This window comes from Semicossyphus pulcher, unplaced genomic scaffold, assembly GCF_022749685.1.
Source record: "Semicossyphus pulcher isolate SPU_LCO1_2020_fin unplaced genomic scaffold, fSemPul1.0.p SCAF_6, whole genome shotgun sequence".
Taxonomy (NCBI): domain Eukaryota; kingdom Metazoa; phylum Chordata; class Actinopteri; order Labriformes; family Labridae; genus Semicossyphus; species Semicossyphus pulcher.
The window spans coordinates 26,240,819-26,266,125 of NW_027211737.1; the positions used below are offsets into that span (position 1 = coordinate 26,240,819).

Below are 25,307 nucleotides of genomic sequence, written 5' to 3' on the forward strand. Positions count from 1 at the left end.
ACAAAATCATTGCTAAGATGCTAAGTCATTATTTTTATATACTAAGTAAAAATATTGAGATACTAAAAGTCATTACTTTGAGATACTAAGTCAAAATATCGACATACTAAGTCATTTTAAGGCAGAAAGTCAAAATATTGAGATACTAAGTCAAAATATTGAGATAATTGTCCTTTTTAGTCCCTTTTAGTCCTAAGTGGCTGAAACAGGCTTCCATAAGTATAAATTTAGTACCACTTTAGGCTTTATATTTCTGTTAAATGTACCAATGTTTTAATCTTTAAATTTTCTCAAGAGCAGGGACAGCAGCAGTTGTCATCACAATAGATCAACAACATCCAAATGTAGGCAAAGCAAGTTAGCTCAGACTTCCTTCCCAGCAACATTTTCCAGCTCCTCCTTGGGGATCTCGAGGCGTTCCCATGCCAGATGGGATATATTTAACTTTTATTTGAGCAGGAAGTCCTTTGAGGCCGAACTCTCTCTTTCAAGCAAGACCTTGCCAAGACAGCACACCATTTACAGTTAAAATAAAACAAAACACAAAAGACAGAGACACAGACGCAAAGCATACAAGGAAGACTCATTCAAGCTCAAATAGGGCTAAAATATTCCTCAGTTAACTGTTAACATGGCCTTAGATTTTCCAGTCAAAGTAAACTCTCATAATCTACAAATGTGGAGTGTACAAGAAGCAGCAAGCATGTAGACAACATCATCATAGAGGCCGTTTATACCTGCCATTAACATGTGATCCGAGTGATCAGATCACAAGTGGACAGCCTATCTACATGTGTTAACACACCCAGCATAGAGTGAGGATGCATTGAAATCCAGTTACTCAGGCCACATTCAGAGGTGGTCTGGGACCTATTTATCTACGATCGTCTGACAATGCTTACGCACATACATCCATATATTCAATGCAGGATCAGGGATGTGATTAGTTTATAATCACGCAGTGCAGAGAGGCGACAGACGTTCAACGTTTCGAAGAGGATTTAAGGATTCAAGGAGGTTTATTGTCATTCCAGAGCGTGTTAGTACATGGAAAGGAGCGAAATTAGGTACTCAGGTCCAGGTGTAAAAAGAAAACAATAAAAATAGAATACAATACTAAAATTAAAACAAAAAACAAAACAAGGGCTGTTGGTCAAGAAGTCCAGAACCCAGTTGCATAGGGACGTGTTGATGCCCAGTAGTGCCAGTTTGCTTACCAGAGTTTAGGGGATTATAGTGTTAAAGGCAGAGCTAAAGTCCAAGAAGAGCAGTCTGGCGTAGGAGTCCTTGCTTTCCAAGTGGGTGAGGGCCAGGTGAACCACAGATGATGATGGTATCAGCAGTGGAATGGTTTTCTTGTGTGCGTCACCACAGCCCACAGCACAGAATCACCTGATTCCCTGGAGACTCCGTCCTCCGTTATAGTATTGATGAGTCCATGGCGTCATCGATGCCGTCCTCCATGTGGGCGATGACCAGCCGTTCAAGGCACTTCATGGCTATTGGGGTGTGTTTTCAGAGCACAAGAGTTGCTTGACCCAATGTAAAATGGCAAAGGCAGCATGAGGGTGAAACCGCAGTGTAAAAAGGGCTCATGTCTCCGTCATCTATTTGTTAGGTTGCAATTGTGACATGCTGGTGAAACCTTGGGAGAATATCTGGCAGGTGGTGAGAATCACCTGCACTCACATCACATATAGTAAATGCCCATTTGATCATTAGAGCACACCCTCCCGCCCCGCTGCCTCAAATGGGGATCACCACCCTGGTGTGCCACTCCACAGGAGCTGTCCTTTTCCTATAGGTTACACTGAAGAAGTCCGTCACCCAAGACAGCCCAATGACATCCAGAGCCTTCAGCATCAAAGGGCTAATATCATTCCCACCTGTGCCCTGCCACTAAGGAGCTTCTTTACTACCTCAGCCACCTCTGCCAAGGACTTTGGTGAGGCTTCCTCTGGATGTCAAACCCTGCCTACTTATCAGAGGAAATGTTGGTTGGGTTCAGGAGTTCCTCAAAGTGTTTTTCCACCATTATATCCCAACTCCTCCCACTCCCTGGTTTTAGCCAGCTGATACCCATCTTCTGTTCCTTCCAACACCCCCTCCCCCAGAAAAATATTTCTCTTTTTGCATTGTCCCCAAGTCCCCCAGCAGAACTGTGAGGCCCCTAGGCAGCACAATTTTACTGGACTCCACCCAGAGACTCGGAGAAGACCTGTACTCTTAATCACTGTTTGGTGTATAAACACAAACAGTCAGAGCCTTCCTCTCTGTGACTCGCAGTTCTCTATTTCTGTGGTGAGAACTCCCCACACAGCAACACTAGCTGGGGGCTTGTGAGTATCCCCACACCGGCCGAGTACCTCCCACCCTTGGCAACTCCTGAAAAGGAGAGTCAAGCTCCTCTCCAGGAGTTTGGTTCCAGAACCAGTGCTGGGCCTCATGTGAGTCCAACTATATCTGGTTGGGAACTCCCCACCTACCGAACAAGCTCTGTACCTTCCTCTTTGACTTTCCCTGCAGGGTCCACAGGACTGCCAGGCCCCAGTTTCCCCCATCAAATTCCAGTCAGTTCATATTATGCATGTTTGTTGAAGCATTCTGGATTAAACTGTAAATAAAATGTCAACAAACATAAAAGCAGAACTTCTGAACTTTCAGGCTCATTTTTAATTGAACAGTTTTCTTCACAAGAACATTAGAATTATTGCAAAAATACAGAGTTACCTTGACAATAAGAGTTTAAGGCTTCTTTAAGGTAGAGCCAAGAGGTGGACGTCTCAGAAACAGTAATGAGGGCTTGATCAAAATAGGAATCCTAAAATCTACAGAAATACTCGACATTTATGCAACTCTTAAGTGCCTCATTTAATAATGAATCTCTCATTAGTTTAAACAATATCTTGTCATGGTCGTGTCTAGAAGGTAATCCTAAAGTCACGAAATGTTTGCAAGTGAACACTTTCTCTCGCAGTCTCTTCACAGTTGCAGTTTGGTTACGTGTAGGCACCAAAAATACTTGGTGAAATCTAGAAAAGATCACAGTTTGGGCTAAAATATTATGTTAATGTTGACTTTTGGTTTCACTGGACACAAACCCTGATCTCCAGGGTTAAACACCTGCATTGAACCCATTCATCCAGGCCCTGATTTCTGCAAAGACTCTATTGTGAACAGTATAGAGTGCAACAAACACCATGAACAATAAAAAAATAACATGCACAAACCTTGTCAAAGTAATGCAAACCTAGGGTTACCATGTAGACATGGTCATTAATGTCAGTCTTTCAGCTGTTGTTCATCACAGCTGGTGCATCTGTGACCTGAAAACTGTGCTGAGGTAGAAACTGTTGCAGCTCAGAGGAAGAAGAGCTTGTCTGACAGCTGGATGGCCGGCTCTGAGTGAAGGTACTGGCCTGACAGGAAAGCCAGTTTGTGGGCATACTTGCATGGTGCTGGAACTCGAATGGTGCCTGGCCAGTTCCAGTACAAATGGCACATCTTGAAGGTCAGCCTGGTGTGGGATCAAAGCATCAATGTTAAATGTGTTCAGCAACTGATGAAACACTCACATTAAAGCGACAATGTAGAGTAGAAGGGTCTTTGTAGTAATCATACATGTGCTCTTTGGAAACTTGGGTGTGCTCTGAATCTTCCATCTTATTAAGGTCTCCTTGCAAGTGTAGAGTATGAACTCAATATAAAATTCTAAAGTTGCAAAAGATTTTTCCAAGGTACACTGAAGGATTTGTGCAAAGAAGCTAGCACCTTTTGTTGACGTGGCACTCGCCTTTTGTTGAACGCAATGTAACAAACACTGGGGCGGCTTTACGCCAGCATGGCTTGGTTCAATGTAAAATGGCAAAGGCGGCGTAATAGTGGAGCTTCGTTAAGACACTGCGGCTGAACCACAATGTAAAAAGGGGCTACTGACACGCATATAAGCAAGCAAACCGGCAGAAAGAGATAATGGGGTATATCTCTACATGTGATTAGAAAAGAGCAGGTGAGCAGAAACTTGTTGCCCTTGCTGAGAAATGACATGTGAACCAGGCTACTGCTCCCTTTAGAATCGTCATTGCAGTGCTTCAGCCTGAACTCCAGTCCAAACCTGGCATAACGCCCTCTAATCCAACAGCCCTGTAATAATTTTATGTAATGATTCTAATGATCAGTTTCTATAATATGTGTGAATGATTTTTCGGATCAAGCAAAACATGACTTTTTCCTCATTTTAACCTCGACTTATTTGTCAGTAACAAATGTATGACTGTATACTGATCATGTCTTGGTGTGACGTCATTGTTATATTTTTAGTTAATTACTTAATCCTTTGTTTTACATTGATAGAAATTGAGGATATATGTATATAATAAAGTTTGTGATGTTTGAATGCATTACTGAGCACTAGTTTGACATCTTTGAGAAATGATCATTAAAGCTTGATTACATTTTAAACATTTCACGTAAAAATATTGACATTAATATTTCATGCTTTTAACACACAATATCGAATTAACTGGTAATAAATAACAGTTACTGACCAAATTAACGTTGTCTCGGTCTAATTGTCACCACTGTTGTTGCTTTTCTTTAATGAACTTAAAGACTTTCAAAAATGTCAGTGGAAAGGAAAACCGATACCACATTTACTGTTATATAACTAACAATCTTTAAAGGGGGTATAATGCTAATTTCAAGCTTCAGATTTCACTCCGTGATACCTGTGGAGTAGCTTAGCATCATTTACAGTTAAAAAAAAACTAATTTTTATCACACTGGTGCTATGTGCAGGCCAACGACTCAGTCAGCACTGTCCCTTTAAGAAACCCGGCCCCTACAAGCCCACTTTCTTGTTCTCTCTGAAGCCCGCTGAGGCTGCACTTTATGACTTTACAAAGTGCAGTGTGTAGAAAACACAGTGTGAAACCTGGTGTTCACAGCAGCCTGCAGACTGAGCTGAGAAGCCTGGGGATTACTCCAACACACTTTTACCTACAGATTTGAAACTTCACCCATGTTTAGTCTGGACATCCAACATTGTAACATTATATTTACGTCTTAAAATGTGAAATAGCATAGTACTCATACACATATTCAGAGTGAAACCAGGAGGTTATTCGTACCGTTGCAAATGGTCTGGTGTGAGGTTCGCTGTGTTGTACAGAGAGATGTAGTGTGTAGGAAGTCCACAGCCCTGGCGAATGCTATGAGCCATCAAATAAAAGTCCACCCTGCACGAGAAAACCAAAACAAACATCACTTTAGTGTTAGAAATTTTAAACAGCAAACAGCAGATGCACCGAGTGTTTGATGGACAGACAGTCAGGGTTTCCACTCTTTTTAAAAATAATTTTCCAGGAGTTTTTCTTGCAATTGCTCGCAAACGGTTATATAATTTACCGGTAGGCCTAGTACTGACACATTTAACCCCAGTTTTACTGCAGAACACTGCCAGTTCAAGGCGGGATTATTACACCTCTGTTATGTTCGGTCTTCTGTGTAAAACGCACGGAGGCAGAACGGCTGGGCGAAGTCGTTCATTTAGCCTACATCTATCCAAGTTACAAATGAAAGAACATAGCAATATATTGCAAAAAAAAAGATTGTAATATTCAAGTGTCATACTTTTCTATCGTCTTTTAGTTGGTTAGAAAGTGTCTCAAGGTGGCAATCTTATATCGCTCGCAGGTCTCGACGGCGAATGTGACAGCTCTGGGAGCCGAGACTGGAGTTGAGGCGTCAAACTTGTGCTACCGGCTAGCTGACATTAGAATACGTCATCAAGTAATTTTAAGGCAATGAACTTTACAATCATTTTACTTCACATGCTTAACATAAAATGGCTTGTGCTCATACTTACAGGAATATGACTATTAGCTGCTCACTTCACATTGCTTACAATCTGCTGCTTCAATACTGCACACTAACCAAATACAGCAACCTCAAAAGGGTCAAAACTTGAAACGCAATGGGTTTAAAATACAGCCACCACTAGGAGGAGACATTGCGTACCAGGAGAGGCAAACCAGTCATACCGCACAGCTCATCCTACCAACAGTCAAGTTTCAAACAAAAATACACACCTAGGTTTCAGTATGGAATCTGAGTGAGGGGCTAAAGTAAATTTCCAGGACAACACAAATTATTTCCAAGATATTTGGTCATTTTAATCAATTTCCAGGTGTTTCCAGGACTGGAAAACTAGTCTCTAAATGTCCAGGTTTTCCAGGACGCGTGGAAAGCCTGACAGTGCTGCAGCCATTTTTGATGCATGCAGGGGGAAACAAGCAGAATCCAGCACTGAGACACTTCCTCTCTTCAACGCTGTTCAATGAAGAGAAACGAATTTAAAATGACACAGAATTCTCGTCCTTTTGTAGTTTCTTGGTCAGTGCTGAAATTTGAAGTCAACTTTTACATTAACAAATTATATTTTAAATAAAATGGCTTGTGTAAAAGCTCCTTCAAGACACATTTAGACAATAAAAATTGTCAAGAAATGCAGCCCTCTCACTGATTTTAAAGTGTTTGCAAATGGAAAGTTTGGCCAATTGATTAAAGGGAAAAAAGAAAAAAGGCCATTTTAATATAAGTTGCTATCAATGCACTTTGTTCTGTTGGCCAATGAATACATAAAAAGCAGGTTCCACGCAGAATAACTTGCCTTTTTACCTCACAGCTCAGGCAAATGTTAAAATTTGAGGGTTTTTCAGGTATACCGCAAAAGTAAGCAGCTGTGTATCATGAATGAGTCGTCAACAGATTCTCCAAGACTGACCAGGCTCTATGAGTGAGGGTGTGATCCACCACAGTTCCAGGTGGAGGTGTGCCAAAGCTGTTTGACACGCAGGAGTAGAGGGTGGTGCTGATGCGCTTTTGGACCACAATGAAAACAAGCTTGGGCTCGTAGCTGGGGAAATTCTCGAAGCACTTGAGCAACTGTGGGATCTCGTACTGCTCTACCATCCTCAGCTGACCGTCTGACACGCCGTCCCGATACACCACAATCTTCTCTGGCATGTTGTGGTTCACCTGTACAAAAGAGCATGCACAGGTCTTATGCCAGGTGTGGGTTATATTTCCTTTAGCAATGGACTCATCTAGATACATCACATAATCTCATGTTAGTATTTGGTGTGAATGGGGCATTTTTAAGGACATATTTAGATATGAAATGCCACTCCTGCCTCCCACTCAAGATTTTGTGTTGACACCAAATCAGCTGAGAGTAACAGAGAAAACACGGGAGAGAAGGTCCCAGTCATGTGTAATTGTTTGTCAGAAAGGGAGGGCGTCGTTAAGGGGGAAGGGTGGTTGGACTTTAAGACATTCCTGTCATGCAAGAGTGCAGTATTCACCTCGTAGTACTTGTGCAGTGCGGCCAGTAAGCAAATTCTGAAGCCATGGATCAGCTCTTCTGTGGGCGTCTGAAAAGTGACTCTAGAGTACCAGCGGGTCAGTGAGCTGGAGCAGAAACAAGAAAATGCATTTTTATTAAGGTTTACCACTACCAGCACAAATTTGACCAATGTTTTATTAGAAAAGTGAAACGTGATTATTCTGTAAAACATCAACATGCTCAGGTCGAATCTGCAGATTGAATATGTGTATTTTTTGGCCTGTGCCACATAGAGTTTGTGCAGATACAACCTTCAGGGATGCAAACAGGTAATAGCTAAAAAATGTGAGAACATTGTGTGGATATAGAAAACCTGCCACAACTACAGGGGGGGTCCGGGGGAACATTTTTGAAAGATTCTGCATTGGATGCTCATTTCTAGTTACTTTTAACTACATTTGCATCTGCCTGAAAACTAATTCTAACAGCCATTATGGGATAAAACAACAATGCCGCACTGCTCCTCTGCTCTTTTGTAATTCCAGGAAGAGCTGATAAAACAACCTCATGAATTTATAACGTAATGCTTTTTATGTGTTCCTGGATAACACTGTATATTGTTAGAAACGTGTTTGTTCATCCATTTTATCCAGTCGTCTGTGTTTTCTTGCCAGATTCACTCGTGGCGAGTGGAGCAAATAGAACTGATGCCGAAACCATCGCTGCAGATTGCAAGCCGACCGCGGAGCTCGGGCACTCTCTCTCTGAACAGACCAATTGGTTAACATGGGCGCCGAAATGGAGTAGGGAATGCTTTGGGGTGCTTCGCGGCACGTCCACCTCCTGTATGTCCCCGGCGTCAGGCATGAGAGGCCCTTTAAGACGGTTCTCGGGGTTTACATTAGTAGAAGGCTCCAAACCACCTAGTTAGAATTCTGTGGATCACCTAAAATGGTCCTGGCAATTCTGCGCTCCTAATCAATACCACATCTAATCTGATCAACCAGCCCCCCCACCCCAAAAAATGCTCCTTGGATCTACACAAATCTCGTAGGGGACTTATTTTGATCTCCAAACGGCAAATTCTGCCGAAAGGTGAGGAGTTTGCATCCCTGAACCTTTAATGTGCAAGTCTCATCATGTAAGTAAGGGACTTTGTGTGGCAATAATAACTTGCTAGCAATAAGTAATGGCAATGAATACTACAACATAATGATTTGTGCTCCACATCGACTTAAGAAAGTATTATGAATAACTGCATAAAATATTAAATCTTGACAAGGACAAAAAAGAAAGTGGAAATAGTTTAGAATGGAGTTTACCTGTTCATACTCGCAACAAAGCCCATGACGGACTGATGCGCCTTGCTGGTGTCATGATGGACATCAACTCCAACCACCATCAGTCGTTTCTATACAAGGGAGAAAGAGGTAATGTTAAACCTCTTACCTGTGTATGTTTTTGTTTAGCCCCATGACAGTAACTTTTTGAAAGGAAAGCTAAACGTCTCCGTCTACCTGCAGACTTAAAACACTAAACGGTACATGCGCTGCAGGTCCGTCTAACAGTCCATATTTGTAGCCACAGCGGTAACGAGTACTGGGACAAGGTGACACAGAGGACATGAATACACACTCAAAAGCTGCCTTGTGTAACTGAGCGTCTGCCTCGATCTTTCTGCCGACATCATCTGCGACAGCAGCAGCGTTACATGCTTGTTTGCAGGCAGGTGACACGCAGACTTTGCACTGTGCTCTGGTCTTATAATCCAATATAAGACACTTTTCTTGTAGATTAGGCGAATGAGGCGACTTTTCGTTTGGCATTAAGCAACAAAACAGAAGCAGCATGACGTGTTTCTGGTCATTTGCTTGACAGCACACGTAATGGTTGAACAATGTATCGTTCAGCCCTAATATTAAGAGATAAAACAAAAACATCCTGCTCTTGTAGACATAATACTCACAAGGGGCACACTGACAGTCCACAGCTCTCCTCCTAACTTGCTGTTCATCTGGAGGAGTATCTTTTGGGCAATACTCTTCAGTTTCTGTTGCTGGGAGATTGTCCGGACATTGATGGCCTGACGACATGCAAGTGTCAAAAAATAAATAAATGAATGTCACTGTTCAAAGTTATACTCTGTTTTCATAAAAGTTTTTCCTAGAAATAACAAAACATTCAACAAACCTGTGACGGGATGGGACTTTTGACACAGCAGAGCTTCTTGATGGCACTGTAGAGATCGTCTCTGTTGCCAACCATGATGCACACTACAAGCTGCATATTTGGCTGTAAACAGATACAGATTGAAAACTCACACAGGATTGAATTAACTACATTGAAGGCTTAGTTCAGTGGTACAATACACACTCAACATTTCATGATGGTCAAACTCTGCAGCTGTTTAAATGTATCTCTTATGTGCTAAACATTACAGCATTAGATCATTCTGATGGATCTGTGAATATTGTGAGTTTAGTCATTTTTTGAATCAGCAAAACCAGCAAAAAAATTCAGGGCTTGACAGTAACAGTTGCTCATGTTGCCCGAGGCAACCAGACTGGAACTACTGTCAGTCACTTTATGGTCTTGTTTCTGCAGCAACCACTGCTACGGAGGTAAAAATAGAGACAGAACAAAAGTTTATCGATGCCAGAAAGAATCCAGCAACCTCGATTTAGTCACATGGACTTGATGTTCATGTTTGTGAATGCAGGAAGAGGCACATCTATACAATATAAGTTAAATCAATATTGAATACTTAGTGAATACTTAATTTGCAGAGGATGTTTCACACGTTTTGTGTGATGCACGGTGGGAAAAGCTTAAAGGAGCAGTTCGCCCCTGTAAGAAGCCACTGTCAGTCAAAGCTGGTGTTCTCTGTAATCGATAGAAGCAATTATATCTGAAATTGGCGCCGTAGCTGTGGAGAAAGTTGTACAAACAGAACATGGTTTCGCCCATTCTACATTCCTACATCACCCAGCATGCATTGCGCCCCTCCCTCTGAAAGGAACGGCCCAGAGAGAGACGCTGGAGTGAAATACTACCGCTTACGCTGCAGGCAATGGCTCAGAGCGGTACAGAATCGGAAATAGGGCGAGAATATACCGGTGGATCTTCTAAAAAATCTTCGGGTCTGCAGTCTACATTTCAAACCTGACGATTTCGAACGAGACATGACATTGAGGAAGTGTAAGCTCCCTGGCCTACGCCAGCCGGAGGTTTTCCAGGGCCCATTGGAGAAGCAGATAGCGACCTGCAAAGGCACAGAGCGAAATTGCATTTCTTTTCGACTATAATGGCATTAGCTCCCAATAATAGCATGATAGGACTGAAAATCTGTGAACTGGCCCTTTAAAGTATTTAAAGGAAAAGCTTGTGGTCAATTATTATAGATATATAACAGTTATGTAAATTACTCGTTAAGCAACTAATTCTAATTTCTATTTGTGCCGTACTTCACTGGTCAGCTGAGAGTGGATGCTCTTGACGTAGGTCTCGGTGCGATCATCTCTCAGATCCACAAGAACGGGTCGGCCCAGTCGTACCCCAATGGGCCCGGCCACCTTGTTGAAGGTGGAAACCAGTTCTTCAGCCTGCGCGGCACAGCGGCGCGGGAAGAAGATGGCCCAGTTGCTCAGTGGGATCTGTGAGTATGATGGGTGAGCGAGTGAAGAGTTTACAGTTTATGCCCATCCAAAAACATCAAACACACAAGATGTAGAATGTGTTACCATACATTGCTTGCTACATTTAAAAATCTGTTATATTACATAAATGGTGGAAATCAGTACAGTAGCAGATAATTCAGTTGGAGGCCATATGATCTATGGTTACACACTGAGGCTTGGAGTTTGGAAATTAAGTTTAAATGAGTACATCATCTATAAAATAAATATCATGAGCTGGAAAAGGTTGCAGTTTCAGTTCAACTGTTTTTTTATGTTGTCTTCCAGCTAAATAACATCCACCAAAAAAAGAGGGCAGCCCCGGACAGATCTCTCCAACACTCACAGTGCTGATTGAAGCATCCCTGACAACCTCTCTGGCCCAGGAAAGATCTGCACCGGTGGTAAAGGATGAAGACTTCAGACAGATGGTTTCAATGGGCAGAGTTCTGCCTTTGATCTGCCAGTATGAAAAGAAAAACACAGAACACTAAATTGTAGCGATTTCCTTCCTATTTGTTAAAGTTTTAATCTCGAAATTCTAACTTTCGTTCTCTTTGGCGGCACCTTCTGGCGATAAAAGGCAATTGGGGGGGCATACATCGCAGATAACCAGACATCCACGGTTGGCTCTGGTTCTAACTCTTGATTTTCCTCGCTGACGGTCGCTTTCCTTTTTAGACTGTTTGCCTTCATCTGAGTGTCGAATTTGTTTCTTTTTTTTTTGATTTTCTCTTATTTTTGAAGTTGTATCTGTAGTCATCAATCTTTTCTTTGTTTGTTCAGCCATAGTAGATTACTGTTTACTCGCAACACTTGCAGAGACTGGAAAAGCAGCCGCTTAGCTCCGCCTACCCTCTCTGGCAGACCAACCACTGCTGGCTGATGGGAAACACGTCACTACCTGGGCGCCACTACTGCAAATGCAAAGACTTTCATCAGCGGGCCATAGGCTCAATCACCATTGTGTTATCTCATTCTGTGATAGATAGTGACTTAACATTTATTTAAAGAAAATCTTTGAGATTATATCTTTAACCACTGTCAAATGTCAGATTTCAAGCATTGTTAAACGTTCTACAAATATAGTGAAATGAGGTGTATTTAAATTGTGTTCCTCAGAACCAGACTTCCAGTTAAGACCCTAGTTTATTGACTAGAATGGACAGTGGGTCCATCACCAGGATTAAGCATTGCTTTTCGAGAAAAATGACATACAATGACTTCAAAAAAGGATTGCTCTTTCTTCATTTAGTCATGAGATGTTACCAAGACTAACATAAAAAATAGATCATGAGTCCAATTCAGTCAGCACTGACTGCACTGTTTTATCAGACAGATTTCAAGAGGTGTCACAATTGGCAAATATTGTATCATATTAAATATTAGGGGAAAAGAAGCCCAAAGACACTTTGCTCCTCTGTCGTGTCGCACTGCTACAAACACATTAATCTCGGATACACTCCGGTGTAGCCAGCGGTTAACGATAAAGGACTTCTAGCCAAGACTTACTTTTCTGTCTGCTGCATTGTTTACAGTCCAATTAGCATCTTGAGAAGTCACTGTGTTCTGGTCAAAAGCAAAGCGAGATTCGCCCGTGAAGATACGTCAACTTTGTTCATTAAATCCCCTGTAGGAGTGCCCGTTTATCTGTTTCTGGTGAGTCTCAGTTTCAGTGTAAATGGTATAAATAAAAAAAATAAAAAAGGAAACGATTTTTCTGTGATATATTTGCAAAAATGAGTCTCAAGTTGCTGAAATTACAACTCAAGAAGAGAAGAAAACTACTTTTAAAATGTTTGTTGAATGGAGGTTAGAGCGATCGTTTCTGATGCATTCGAAGAAGCCGGAAAATCTAAATGATCGGCTTTTAGATTCTACATTTTTTTATGCAGAGATTAGCAACGTATGGACTCTAAAGTGTTTCTCCTAAGGGACAAATTTTCTTCTTGTTCAGCATTTAAAGATAAATCTGAAGATAAAGTCAGAGTTAACAGCGGAGCCTTACCACAAGGATCTCTGAGCCGATCTCCAGTCCCCAGCGGCTGACCTCCTTCAGGCTCTCAGGGTTGGTGCTGATGTTCTTCAGAAGCTGTTTAATTGAGTGGGTGTGCTGCTCACCGCTCACATTGATGTGCATGGTCAGGTCCTAAAATACATGAAGTTTATTTATTCACTGACGTTTCAACAACAATCTGAATTTCCAATGTTTATGGAAATGTTTTCAGACCTGTATCTCCCGAGATAACTAATATTAGTATTCATAACATTCTCATTTCAGGCACCAGCGACACTGCATGTCATTTCATGTGTCTTCGGGTTTGGTAGTGTTCACCTTTGGTTTGAGATGACATGTCTGACCTTCTACAGAAATATGCTTGAAACAATAAGTTAACAGTCAAATATAGTTGTACCAAGATAGTTGTAGTTATATCACTTCATAGATAGTGGTAATCACCTGCCAATTAAGATAGAAGAATCCTCCACTATAACTTTTCTAGGTGTTAACAATGCTGTTATAAATGCTGCCGTCATCTGAGGTGTCCTCATTAACAGTTGCCAATACTGTCACAGGAAACTCCTCTCTGCTATAGAACATTTCATTATAAAGGTGACTTCCTATTAGTTATTTTAACAGGGACAGTGCATACTCAGGAACATTGCTGTAAATGAGAGTTAGCAAGGACGCTATTTTTCATCGGTAGTCCCTGGACGGATGTTTTGAGTCACCCTAACAAACAATATGCAACAAACCAAAAGATAATGAAGTTAATAAATATATGGACTAAATTATATATTGTGTTGCATTATTAGACAATGTTACTAAAACATGCAAAGCAGAGGCATAAACAAAAAAACGTGCATAATATTTTCCCCCTTTCCCACCGAAATTAGCGCATTGACGCAGGTTTTTCAGACCCAGAAGACCCACTTATAGATTGCCAGGATACTCCTTTCGGTCTCTTTTCTGCTGCGTCACCGTCTGACGTCACAATCACGCCGGAGACAGGGTTAGTAAACAGCGAAGATGTTACGGTGGTTTGGTCTTTACTGTATCTATTACTCATTCAGACACGACAAATTTGTAATGATGTTCGAGCTCTGCTTGGACGGAGACGGGCGGAATTTGTAGCTGAGATGACAAGGAGTCGTAGAAGTTATCGATGGAGCATAGCATCACAATGGCAAGAGGGCGGAGATTAGCTCGACCTGGGTTTTGTGTTCCCATCAATGCCGATCAGAGCCAAGGCGATAATTACCCACGTCTAATGCAGAGTCATTTGACCCGAGTCTGAATGCCGATTGTAACCTTTCCCACAAAGCAAAAAAGCCACCAGTGGGAAAGGGGATTTTACATAGCGACAGGTGACAGCAATCAGCAGTACAGACAGCAGATTTAACAGTATAGTGCATTTGTTTTAGTGCTGATAGAACTGAGTACTAAATGAGTTTTAAATTAACTGTAGGTAACCAGTTCTCTAATGGTGGGATGTAGTTCCATTCTAGCGCAGCTTTAATAGAGACGGCAGACTGACTGAGGCTTTTTCTTAGTGGGACAATGCAATCCCCTCTTACAGCACTTGTTGACTGCTTAAACAAGTGTGACTCTAATGGCTCGAACAATATAACAAACCTATCATGTCTTTATTTAAGCATTACAGTATTTTTTATATTGATACAAATTGTATTTCATATTATAGCAATGTCTAATCTTTACTGATCAGTACTAAATGTAGGTGTTTGAAGGTATACAACCAGCCAATAAGAGAAGGAGCATTACACTGACACATCAGTTGTACCTTCATAGCTCTGAAGTCCTTCTTCATTTTGTCAGGGATTCCAGTCATGTAGGAAAGCTCTGGTACCAGAAGGATCTCTCCTGTGATCACTTGCTGCAATACAGTAAAATGCATTGATATCAACACTTTTATACTCAGTTATGTATGGTATAATTTCCTCTTTATAGCTGTGATCCTAATGGACAACAGACAGAATTCAATAGAGCAAGTATTACTGATGCCAGACTTCAGTTCCTGTAAAGCGGTTATTCTTTGTGTGTGTTTTAGTGCCTTAAAAGTCCTGACATGTCTTAAAAACAACTCTGATTGCAATACTTACTGACGCCAAAAGAGGGCAATCTGATGCTGGAATTCAGGTAATGTCAGCTACTATAAAGCTTTGCTTTACTACTATAAAGCTGATTGTGTGTCAGTTTGAGCATTTGTTTTTATTTTGTGATGCTGAAGACTTTTACCTTCCCTCCTTGTTTTGACCTCTCCTTCGGCCGATGCATGAGCAGAGGCTGGCCCATCTCTTGGATTGAAATCCCGTAGTTTTTGCTGTTTAAATGTGTCAAAGCCGTCACGATAAACAAAAACAAGCAAACAAAAAACCCACACACATCCAGACATAACTCAGACTTTAATCACTGCTCTAAACTCAACTGTTACCCGTTCAGTTCACAGATACAGCCGTTATATATAGTCGTTATATTACACCTGCAAAGTTTTGATGAGTATGTGGATGAATCAGTCTCACCTGTAATATTCCACAAATGTGGTTTTTGTGCCATCCATCAAAGTGAATGTGTCTGTGGGTGACTTGTTCCACTCAATGCCGTCAATGCGGTAGGTGCGGTTGTTGTAGCGGGTGATGACGATGCTGCCGATGAGCTCTTTGGTGCAGTCATCCTGGAAGTTCTCCTTGCTCTGCTGGTACAGCATGTTCCTGGAGACAGAAGGAGAAAGAGGTCAGTTTGTTCCCCTTTTCTAGAAAGGCTCCATTTCTTATTTTGGCCTCTTCTCAGAAAGAGCAAAGCTAGGGCAAGAAAGCATCTATATATTATTCATAATAAAAACAATCAGCCTGTTGCACAAGGCGAATCACTGCCCTCCGACTCACCCTTTAATCCAACCACATTCCCAGAGGGAGGGGTTATAATGCTTAAGGGTATTCACAGGACAGACAGAAAGAACATCCCCACTTGAAAACTGCTATTTAATGAATACATCACAGAATATGACATGTATATAGCTCTGTTTGGTTTGGTCTCGGCATACTCAATGTTTAAACTTGTATGAACATGTCAGAGTGCACAAACAGAAGAGACAGAATTAAAGATGCACCATTGATTTTATTATAACGTCCAACAGCACCCCTCAAAATGGACAACTCCCTTCTCACTGTTGATGCTTAGTAACTTATAAAAGTGCAAGTTCAAAATAGGGCTGCACGATATTTAGCGTTAAACAATCATAACATCGCAGGATGTGCGATAGGGAAGCAAATTAAGTGAGACAGGTTGAGCTGCTACTTTGTTACTTGTTGCAAAATGTAAACTTGCCAGTTTCTGGTTTTCTATCACTCATCTACAGGAAAAGTGTGTCTGATATCACATCCGTGCAGCTCTTCACCAGAGCACAAAGTCATCTGGCTGCTGAGCTGCAGAGTCTGTGTGTCACCTGCCTGTAAACTGTAAACAAGCATGCAATGCTGCTGCCGTCACAGATCATGTCGGCGGGATGCCCCGTTATGCAAGCCGGCTTATGAGCGAGTGTGTTCCAGATGTCAGCAGCACCTTGATGCTCGTTAATGCTGTGGCTACATAAATGGACCGCGCACGGAGCGGGTGTGCTGTGGAGTGTGAACTTTTTTGGCAACACCTGCAGCACACACAGGGCAAAAGGTTGTGTGTGCCGACAGTTTGTAGGAGATGTCGGCTTTTTTTTTTAGGTAAAAAAAAGGTGAGGACAGTGGACGAGCAGCAAACAAAGTATCAGACAGAGAGTCACGTCAGCGGAGGTCCAATAATACGATCCGCCATTGCGATGTTGCGACTCTGTCTCTCCGTGGCTGTGAAAGTACCATCACTCAGTCAGTCACATACAGACCCACAGGTAGGGCTGACCCCGGCGGTGGGAGCACCTTAATCCTAATATATCATGTTCATTATGGCCAAAGAGTCACAGTCTTCTGCAGCAACAGCAGTCCATTTCTCCCACTTCTTAGAAAAGGTTGCTCTTTTAAGTCTCAGGTAGAAAGTCATCCTCTGCATTACAAAGATTTGTATCCATTCGCTGAGGTTTGGAGGTTCAGGTTCATGCCATTTTCTTGTTATTGTTTTTCTTCAAGCAGTAAACAATATTTTACACAGATAGCGGTCCCTTTTTATGATGTCAGCTTTCATTTAACAAAGTTACTGTCACTGCGCTGATCACGCTGATTAAACATACATTTGAACATCATTAGAAATGGTAGATGCCGTATAAGAAACAACTGCAGCCCACAAGTCTGTTTGTATTTATTCTATAAAGAAACATGTCGCTCCTGAACTCTTTCTAGTATTTCATGCGGGTGTCAGAGTCTCTAAAACTCCTCTCCTGCTCTTGGTTCATTTTTTGAAGCAAATAGAGTTAAATGTCCCAAATAATAATAAAAATGTATGATGGTAAATTGTATATGTACATGAAAACACTCTGCGTTTATCTGGTGTGATTTCTGTATTTTTAAAAATCGCAATAAATATCGCAGAACAAAAACAAATGTAATCGCATGTTTTTTCCAATATCGTGCAGCCCTAGTTTAAAATATCACAACAAGCAAGTAAATATTTCTGGATAAAATGAACTGACAGATTCATTAAATGAAAAAATAAATAAATAATAATCTGCAGCAGTAAAGACTTTGTAATGCTTTCTATCATTATCAATTTATCTTGAACTTTGCCACTGTTGGGGCAATTGTGGCCAAGAGAATACAGCGAGTTGTCCCCTAAGTGGATAGGTGAACTCACATGACATCCAGCACAGAGTCATTCCGTAGCACCTTGTGCGACACGTCGACACAAAGGTACAGGCCTCCATCTGTGTGCTTGATGCAGGTTGAATAACCGGGCCACACCTGCAGCCTACAAGAACAAAACAAGATAATGAATGTCCTACAGATGACATGTTCGATGGTACCTGCCCTTTCATGTAAAAAAAAATCAACTCACCGCTGTTTTCCAAGAATGATCGCGCTCTCAGGATCGTAGTGATTTCGTCCCACCAGCTTGAGTCCGATTATTTTCATTACCCTTAAAAATAAAGAGAAAAACACTTGGATATTTTCATACATTTGATCATCTAAGTAGTAACATATGATGGTAAGCTAATGCGTAATATTATGGTTGCTTCGTTCTTTATATTACATGCTTTTATGATTACAATAAACAAGTCTTAATTTTCTAAATCTGCCAAACAGATCAACAGAAAAAAGGCTTAACTCAAGGCTGCTAAGTGAACACAATGCATGAGGGTGCTCTCACAGCTTTGGTCCGGACTTTGGACTTTTCTCCAAAAGTCCAGTTCATTTGGACAGGTGAGAACACGCATTCGAACTCTGGTGCGGACCAAACTACCAGACCATGGTCCGCCAGAAAAGACGGGACTTGGTCCATGAATAAACCAGGGTCCGGTTTGATTCAGGTGAGAACATAAACAGACTTAAAAGTAGGACCTAATATAGAACCTAAACACTGTGCATTGCAGGTTGTTAACGGATGTTGACACTTGCAGAGACAGCCAGGCAGCAAGATGAGTAGAGAACAGATGTGGGGGAGCAAAGAGGTGAGGGCTGTAATAGAAATATGGGCTGACCAAACAATTTCACAAATGCTTGTTGAAACGCACAAGAACACAGAGGTGTTCAAACGGTTCACAGTGGAGAATAGATCGAGCTGTGGAACAACGTTGGTTAAAAGTAAAAAAAGACAACAAAACATTAAAGTCAGTGATTGTGTTGAGTGTGATAGAGGATCTCTCTCTCTCTCTCTCTCTCTCTCTCTCTCTCTCTCTGCAGTTGACCCGGGTAATTATCGCTCCAATCGGCATTGATGAGAGCACAAAGCCCGGGTCGACACGCTAATCTCCACCCCCTTTCCGGCACGATACTATGCTCTGTCAGTAACTTCTGCAACTCCTTGTTGTCTCAGCTACAAAGTTTGATACACAGACTGAATGAGTCATTGATACAATAAAGACCTAACCACCGTAACATCTTCACTGTTTACTAACCCAGACGTCACAATCTACGTCAGACGGTGACGCAGCAGAAAAGAGACCGACAGGAGGATACTCTACTGGCAATGGGAAAAGAGACTCTGCATTTATTAGCAGGTCTTCCCGGGTCTGAAAAACCTGCGTCAACGCGCTAATTTCGGTGGCAAAGGGGTATCGGTTTACTTCAGGGAGTTTTCCCACATGGAAATTCTGACCAATCAGAAAGCAGTTTACTCACGCATCAAAACTTTTGGTCCGCTGGTAAAAGCTGCTGTGTGAGCGCCAACCAAACTCAAGGCAAGATGCCACATTGTAACAATTTGGTCTTTGACTCGGATCACACAAGCGGACTTTAGGTGTGAAAGCACGTTAAACTTGTTGGTTAAAACTTATCTCAAACTGCATTACATCAAAGTCTTTAATGTCTTCAATGTGAAGTTCTGTGCGCCTTTAAAAAAAAACAAACCTCCTGAGCACCACATTGTACAACGGGATGCACAGATCCGAGTGGGGTGGCAAAATCTTGGTCATCTGGATTTGGATTTGGATTTCCTCGTTATCAGTCCGTCTCAAACTCTTAAGAAACACCACCTGTTATCAAATATATGCAAAACAAGAAGCAATGTTTATCCACTGTTGAATTCGGCACTGTGGCAGACTTTGCACAAATGATGACTGTGGTACCTACATCTTTCAGCTTAACAGGCAGGTAGAGAATGGAGCCATCGAAAGCTACCACTTCGCCTGTGGTGGAGCGGTGGTCTTTCATCATGCCATAACGCATCCCCATTGATTCAACATTTGGACTGAAAGAGAATATTGAAAATACACATGGCCTCTATGAAGACATACAGTACCTTCAATACAAATGATTACAATCTACTGACAATGCAGATTCAAACTGGTCGCTTCAGTTTGAAATGATTGTGGCACTCGGCATGAGTCCTCTGGGAGTATTATGGCGATAAAGTGTAATTTTTATCTCGGCTTGTCCATGTATATTTTTTAAAATGATCATTGTTCAAAAATATTTAACAATTTGTTATAATGCAGTGAAAAATGTGGCAAAAGAAATTCAATATATTTAATACCATCAGTCACTTTGGTTTCATTGTTTTAAAAATAACTAATCAATGATACTTACGTGAATGTCACATGGTACTGATAAACAGCTTCATTCTTGCAGCGAATGGGGATGTGGTTTGAGCCGATTGTTATAGGAGCTCCTTTTGTTCCAGCCTTGTTAAGTGGCTCGCTGACCAGAGGAGAATATACAAACAGAAACTGTCGGTTACTTTGTGATAATGACAGTGTTTCCCATTAATTACAGTGACCGAGGCGGCCCGCCATGGTCTCATTTGTCCCGCCGCAGTTTCATAATGAACCGAAAATATTTCCACACTTCAGTTCTGATGTGAGCATGTGCAATGGTCACATCGCAGGACGAGTGATTGTGAGGCAACTTAACCGAAACAAGTACAACTGCAACGTTATTGTTGCTCGGTGAAAAAGGAGAACTCAACATTTTCTCGTTCTCCATCAGTAATCTACAACAAAAGTCTGTATGATGTCACATTAATGCAGCTCCTTATCAGAGCACAGAGTGAAGTGACGTTGAGCTGAGTCTGTGTCACCTGCCTGTAAACTGTAAACAAGCACACAATTAAACCTGTTAGGTACAATACTCACTCGTGAATGTGCAAGTGAATATATATTTCCGTCTCTGCCTTAAATGTGTACATTTTGCCTACGTTGTTTACATTTAGGAAAATGTACATATTTCTCAAATATCCTTATTTTTCCTCTTTAATCTATGTTGTTACTGCATCCTTTTTTTTGTTAATGGTATAATAAGTAGGGGTTTTCCTTGCATTGTAGGCCCCTCCTCCTGGGCTGTTCGTCACCAGAAGCGCACTCTCACTCTCTTGTGCGAGAACACGCCCTTCTTAACGAGCTAACACAGACAGCATCACGGTTACCTTTGCTCTTGCATGCTAACCACCAGTTACTGTTGCACTAGCATGCTAACCGCAAGTTAGCTTTGCACTAGCATGTTAACTGCTGGTTACCGTTGCGCTGGCATGCTAACCGCCGGTTAGCTCGTCCAACCCGGTTGGAGGCACCTATCTGTTCAACAGCAATGGGCCAACTCTGCATCGCTCTTTCGCCATGTCCGCCGGTCTAAATGGGGCCCAGTTGCTAATTTGAACCACTCCCACACTCACCTGTACACTGTGATTGGCTCAGGGAACCACAACAGCGCCCCTCCTGAAAAGGTTCCGTGCAAAGCAAAACAACAGAATAGATGCAGAGGGAAGGGTCTCACAAGGGTCTGCACACACACTCGCCAACACACACAAGTGATGATTTCTAATACATTATATTTGTAAAAGTCTATATTTTATTTTTCTAGGAAAATCCTACTTACAATACCTTTAATATTTTACATTTAGGGTTTAGGACAAGAAAAAGGCAAATATACAAAGAGCGCATTAAACCTGCATCTGCACCACAAAGCAACACAACTTACTTCTACTATAGTGTGTAGTATGATGAGTGTACGAAGGCCAAGAGGAGCCATGCAGCACAAAATGGAGCTGAAAGCGTCGCTTTGTTTGAATTTGAAAATACCATAAAAAAATGTTCCTAAAATAAATAATAGTGATCTCAATATTGTTCAAAATAATCAGGATTATCCTTATCATATTCGTGCAGCCCTAGCGCTAACACTGCAGGCAGACCTACTTAAGGGCTAGCCTTTTACGAGCCTAGACAAATGTATTGCATCACCTCGCATCTGTTAAAAGCTTGACAGTCAAAAACCTTCGACAACCAACACGCACATACTATTGCGCTTATTTAATCTTAATTTATAATCGATAAAAGAATGCACTACATGCTCACAATAAAGAGAGAGAGCAGCTTCAATGAAGAGGTAAAGCTGTCTCTCTCTTTCATTTGATTTCTGCAACATTATTCTACCATGTGAATATGGCTCTTTAAATCCTGCTAGAATGTGCAATTCATGCTTGAAGTAGCAGACATTTATTATTTGAATTTGTTTTCATTTACAAACAAAGTTTCCATCACAAACTGGGGCATAAAAATTATTGTGAAATTATGAGAGTTGCCTCCAGTTCATAGTGAAAGTTAATAACAAGCATTGTTGTAAAAACTATTGAGCCTAATTGTATTTTCTTTATTTAATTTGACAGATGTTCAAAATGTATAAATGTATGGTACTGAATCATAACACAGGTCAGACATTATCATGTTCTGTACCAGTACCCCTGGTTTAAAGGGTGAATGCACAGAAAATAAGGATACTCACCGGAGAGCCTCCATTTTCAGCTCAGTCTTTGCTGGTGCAACGGCAGGCTGCTCCATCCCCTCATGAGTGGAGGGCACCGGGGGCACTGCTCCTTCACATGGTTTGCATTTAAATTATGGTAAATATTTTTTTAATTTTCAATTGTTCTACCAATTGTTCTAAAGTTTTCCTACCTGCATGTGAAAACTGAGAGGGTGGGTCGGCTTGTTGCTGAGGAGCTGGAGAAGTGGACTCGACCGGACCTGGAGGGAAAAAAGGAAGAAGAGGGCGTCCTCTTCCTGCTCCAAGCTGCGGCATCGCTGCTCTTCCAAGCCCGAGCATGGTCTGAGGGGACAGACCTCGGCCACTGAGACTGTGAAAGGTTCAGAGTCGCTCTTCAGTTTTTCCATACTTATGATGGTTGGACTCATTATGTATCAAAGATGGTTCTTAAGCCAGGAAGGTACTCTTTCTGTTAGGAATATTAGGCATTTTCTGTAGGGACTTCTTTTATGGGCTGTATGCTTTTGAAGACTTTTGTAACCAACAAGAAACCTTTGAAGTACTCAAATCAAAATGTAATAAAATATTGCTTGGAAAGAAAACAAAGCAAAAACAGCACCTCACACCCAAACAAACATTTTGTTGACAAGCATGCATAAGTCAGAGTATACACTACACTTAAATAGACAAATCTGTCTGACAGCAAAGTTGAACACTTTCTGATAAGTGAGGTAAGATACAGCTGTAGATAGCAGCATGATTAATATCTAGTTTTATCGGTTTCATTAGACTGACACGAGACAGAGGACTGAACAACACGACTCAGTCACATCCTGGACCCAGATCTAAGTTGAAGGACACAGCTAGCTAAAACGAAGGCACTCTGATACAGGGGTCTCCAACCCTGTTCCTGGAGAGCTACCTTCCTGCATGGTTTCTCTGTACTCTAACACACCTGATTCGAATGTTTTGCTCATTATTAATCCCCCGAGACGCTTCAGTTGGTTGATAATGAGCACATCATTCAAATCAGGTGTGTTAGAGTACAGAGAAACCATGCAGGAAGGCTGCATCTCTCTAGTTCTCCAGGAGCAGGGTTGGAGATCCCTGCTCTAATAAAACAAACCTGTAATAATACCCCAAAAAGGTTCATCTTGTCCTCACTGAACTTAAAGTATTAATATAATACCAACTTTATATTATTTATATTAATATATATCTATTAAAGGTGCTAATTAATCAATACAGTTGATTTTGTCATTCCTCTGCCACTGACCTGCTGCCTCTTCCCATCACCTCTTCAGGTTGGCTGATGACACCTAAAGGCAGCTTCACATCTCCTATATCTCCAGCTGCTCCTCTGCCTGCAACATAATTTAACAACTTCTTCTTCTGCACGTGCAGGGACATGAGTTTAACCTGCATCAGCAGCTCAAATACAAATATGAGGGAGAACCACAAGTCAGGTAAAGCATGAACTACATTTGTGAAGGTTCTGCCACAATAAAATCAACTGGTCAGTCATATTGATAGTCTGTCCGTGTGGGATTATTCGGTTGACCTCTGGTGGCTGTTGTAAACATTGTTTGGTTTACGTTGCCAGAGCAGCGAGCACAATGTTCCTATGTGCAAAACTTTATTATAGTCAGGTCAGATGCTAACTATCAATAAATCAAACATAAGATCCATATCGATTTCCCCCCCTAAAATAAAAATAAAATATGTTTAGAATACAGACCCACTGGCAGTGTTCCTCTTCCCCATGAGGACATTGAGGGCTCGACACCCATTTCTTTAAACATTGAGACCAGCGCTGAAGTTTCAACATGGGTGGGCACCTTCACCTGTTAACAGACAAAAACCTTAGCAGTTCTGAACGTACAGATTAAATAAAAAAATACATAATATAGGCTTAAAGACACATTTTTGGAACCAACCTCTTTCCTTGTCTCTTCTGTTTGCTCTTGTGTTTTGGTTTCACATGGAGGTGGCTTTGCATGCTGTGGCTCCAGAGAGGGCAGGATTGATCCTCTTGCCACCCCCACCTTTGGTTCAGCTACCGAGAAGAGCAGCCCTCTGGCTCGTCCAAGTCCGCCATCGTCAGGCTGCAGCAGCAGCCCTCTTGCTCGTCCAACTACGGGTCCAGTAACTGGTAGAGTTACTCCTCGTCCTTGTGGGGTATCGCCAGGACTGGGAAAACCTCTGGCTCGTCCTAAAACAGGCCCTTCAGTAGAGAACAGCAGTCCTCTACTACGTCCTACAGCCGGCTCCTCAGGCTGTGGGCCTCTGTTGAGGTGAGAAGGGGACTTTGGATCCATGCCCTCTATTTCTTGCAGAAAAAAAACCCAACAGAATAAAAGTTATCAATACATCAAATGAACTCTATGCTACAAAAGGACATGATACATGTATAATAGGGCTGGGGCGTCTCTTCGACGTGGTTACGGAAATACATTAAACGTGCGCGATGCATTGCAAAGACAAGACAGCTGAGTTAAGTGCTGGAGTACAGTATTGTTATGTGTGTGCAGAGATGGATCTCGTCACTCATTGCTGGCTGTCAAAAGAGGGGGTAAGACTGGCCGGCTCAAGGCATAGGTGATATAGGCGGTCTACTAGGGCGTCACGTTCTGGGGAGCCCCAGTACGATGTTAAATATAAGCCTAATGCTTAATTCACACTGGAAGTGTTGACTGTCATTTGGTTTTGCGCTTTTGCCTCGGACAGAAAACGTCTCATGTTCTGAGGCTGAACCTGCGCTCTGCTGGAATTACAAGCGCCACTTCAGCCAAGTTTAGAAGTCGGGCAACATTTATCCCAGGGAGGTGATCAGAAGTTAGCAAGATTCACTTAACAGATGCAAGCACTTGCTTTACAAGGAGGACATAGCGCAGCATGCGCTCCTCCTGCTCCAGTGGTGCAGCGTCACTGTTCTG

At 41.8% G+C, this 25,307-nt stretch overlaps 1 protein-coding gene across 1 annotated transcript; it reads right to left on the bottom strand.

Moving 5' to 3' along the window:
* Positions 1-3,360: 3,360 nt before the first annotated feature.
* Positions 3,361-24,656, bottom strand: piwil2 (piwi-like RNA-mediated gene silencing 2). Its single transcript, XM_069682770.1, has 23 exons — positions 24,309-24,656; positions 24,110-24,215; positions 23,648-23,735; positions 22,563-22,741; positions 22,390-22,480; positions 20,203-20,313; positions 19,747-19,864; positions 19,525-19,649; positions 18,014-18,094; positions 17,813-17,926; positions 15,559-15,747; positions 15,275-15,359; positions 14,820-14,912; positions 13,028-13,168; positions 11,366-11,479; positions 10,810-10,998; positions 9,536-9,637; positions 9,312-9,428; positions 8,668-8,756; positions 7,365-7,470; positions 6,785-7,038; positions 5,130-5,237; positions 3,361-3,517 (listed from the first exon to the last, which is right to left on the bottom strand). The coding sequence occupies exons 2-23, from the start codon at positions 24,171-24,173 to the stop codon at positions 3,361-3,363; spliced, it is 2,715 nt and encodes a 904-aa protein (XP_069538871.1). The 5' UTR covers positions 24,174-24,215; positions 24,309-24,656.
* Between the last annotated feature and the right edge of the window lie 651 nt (positions 24,657-25,307).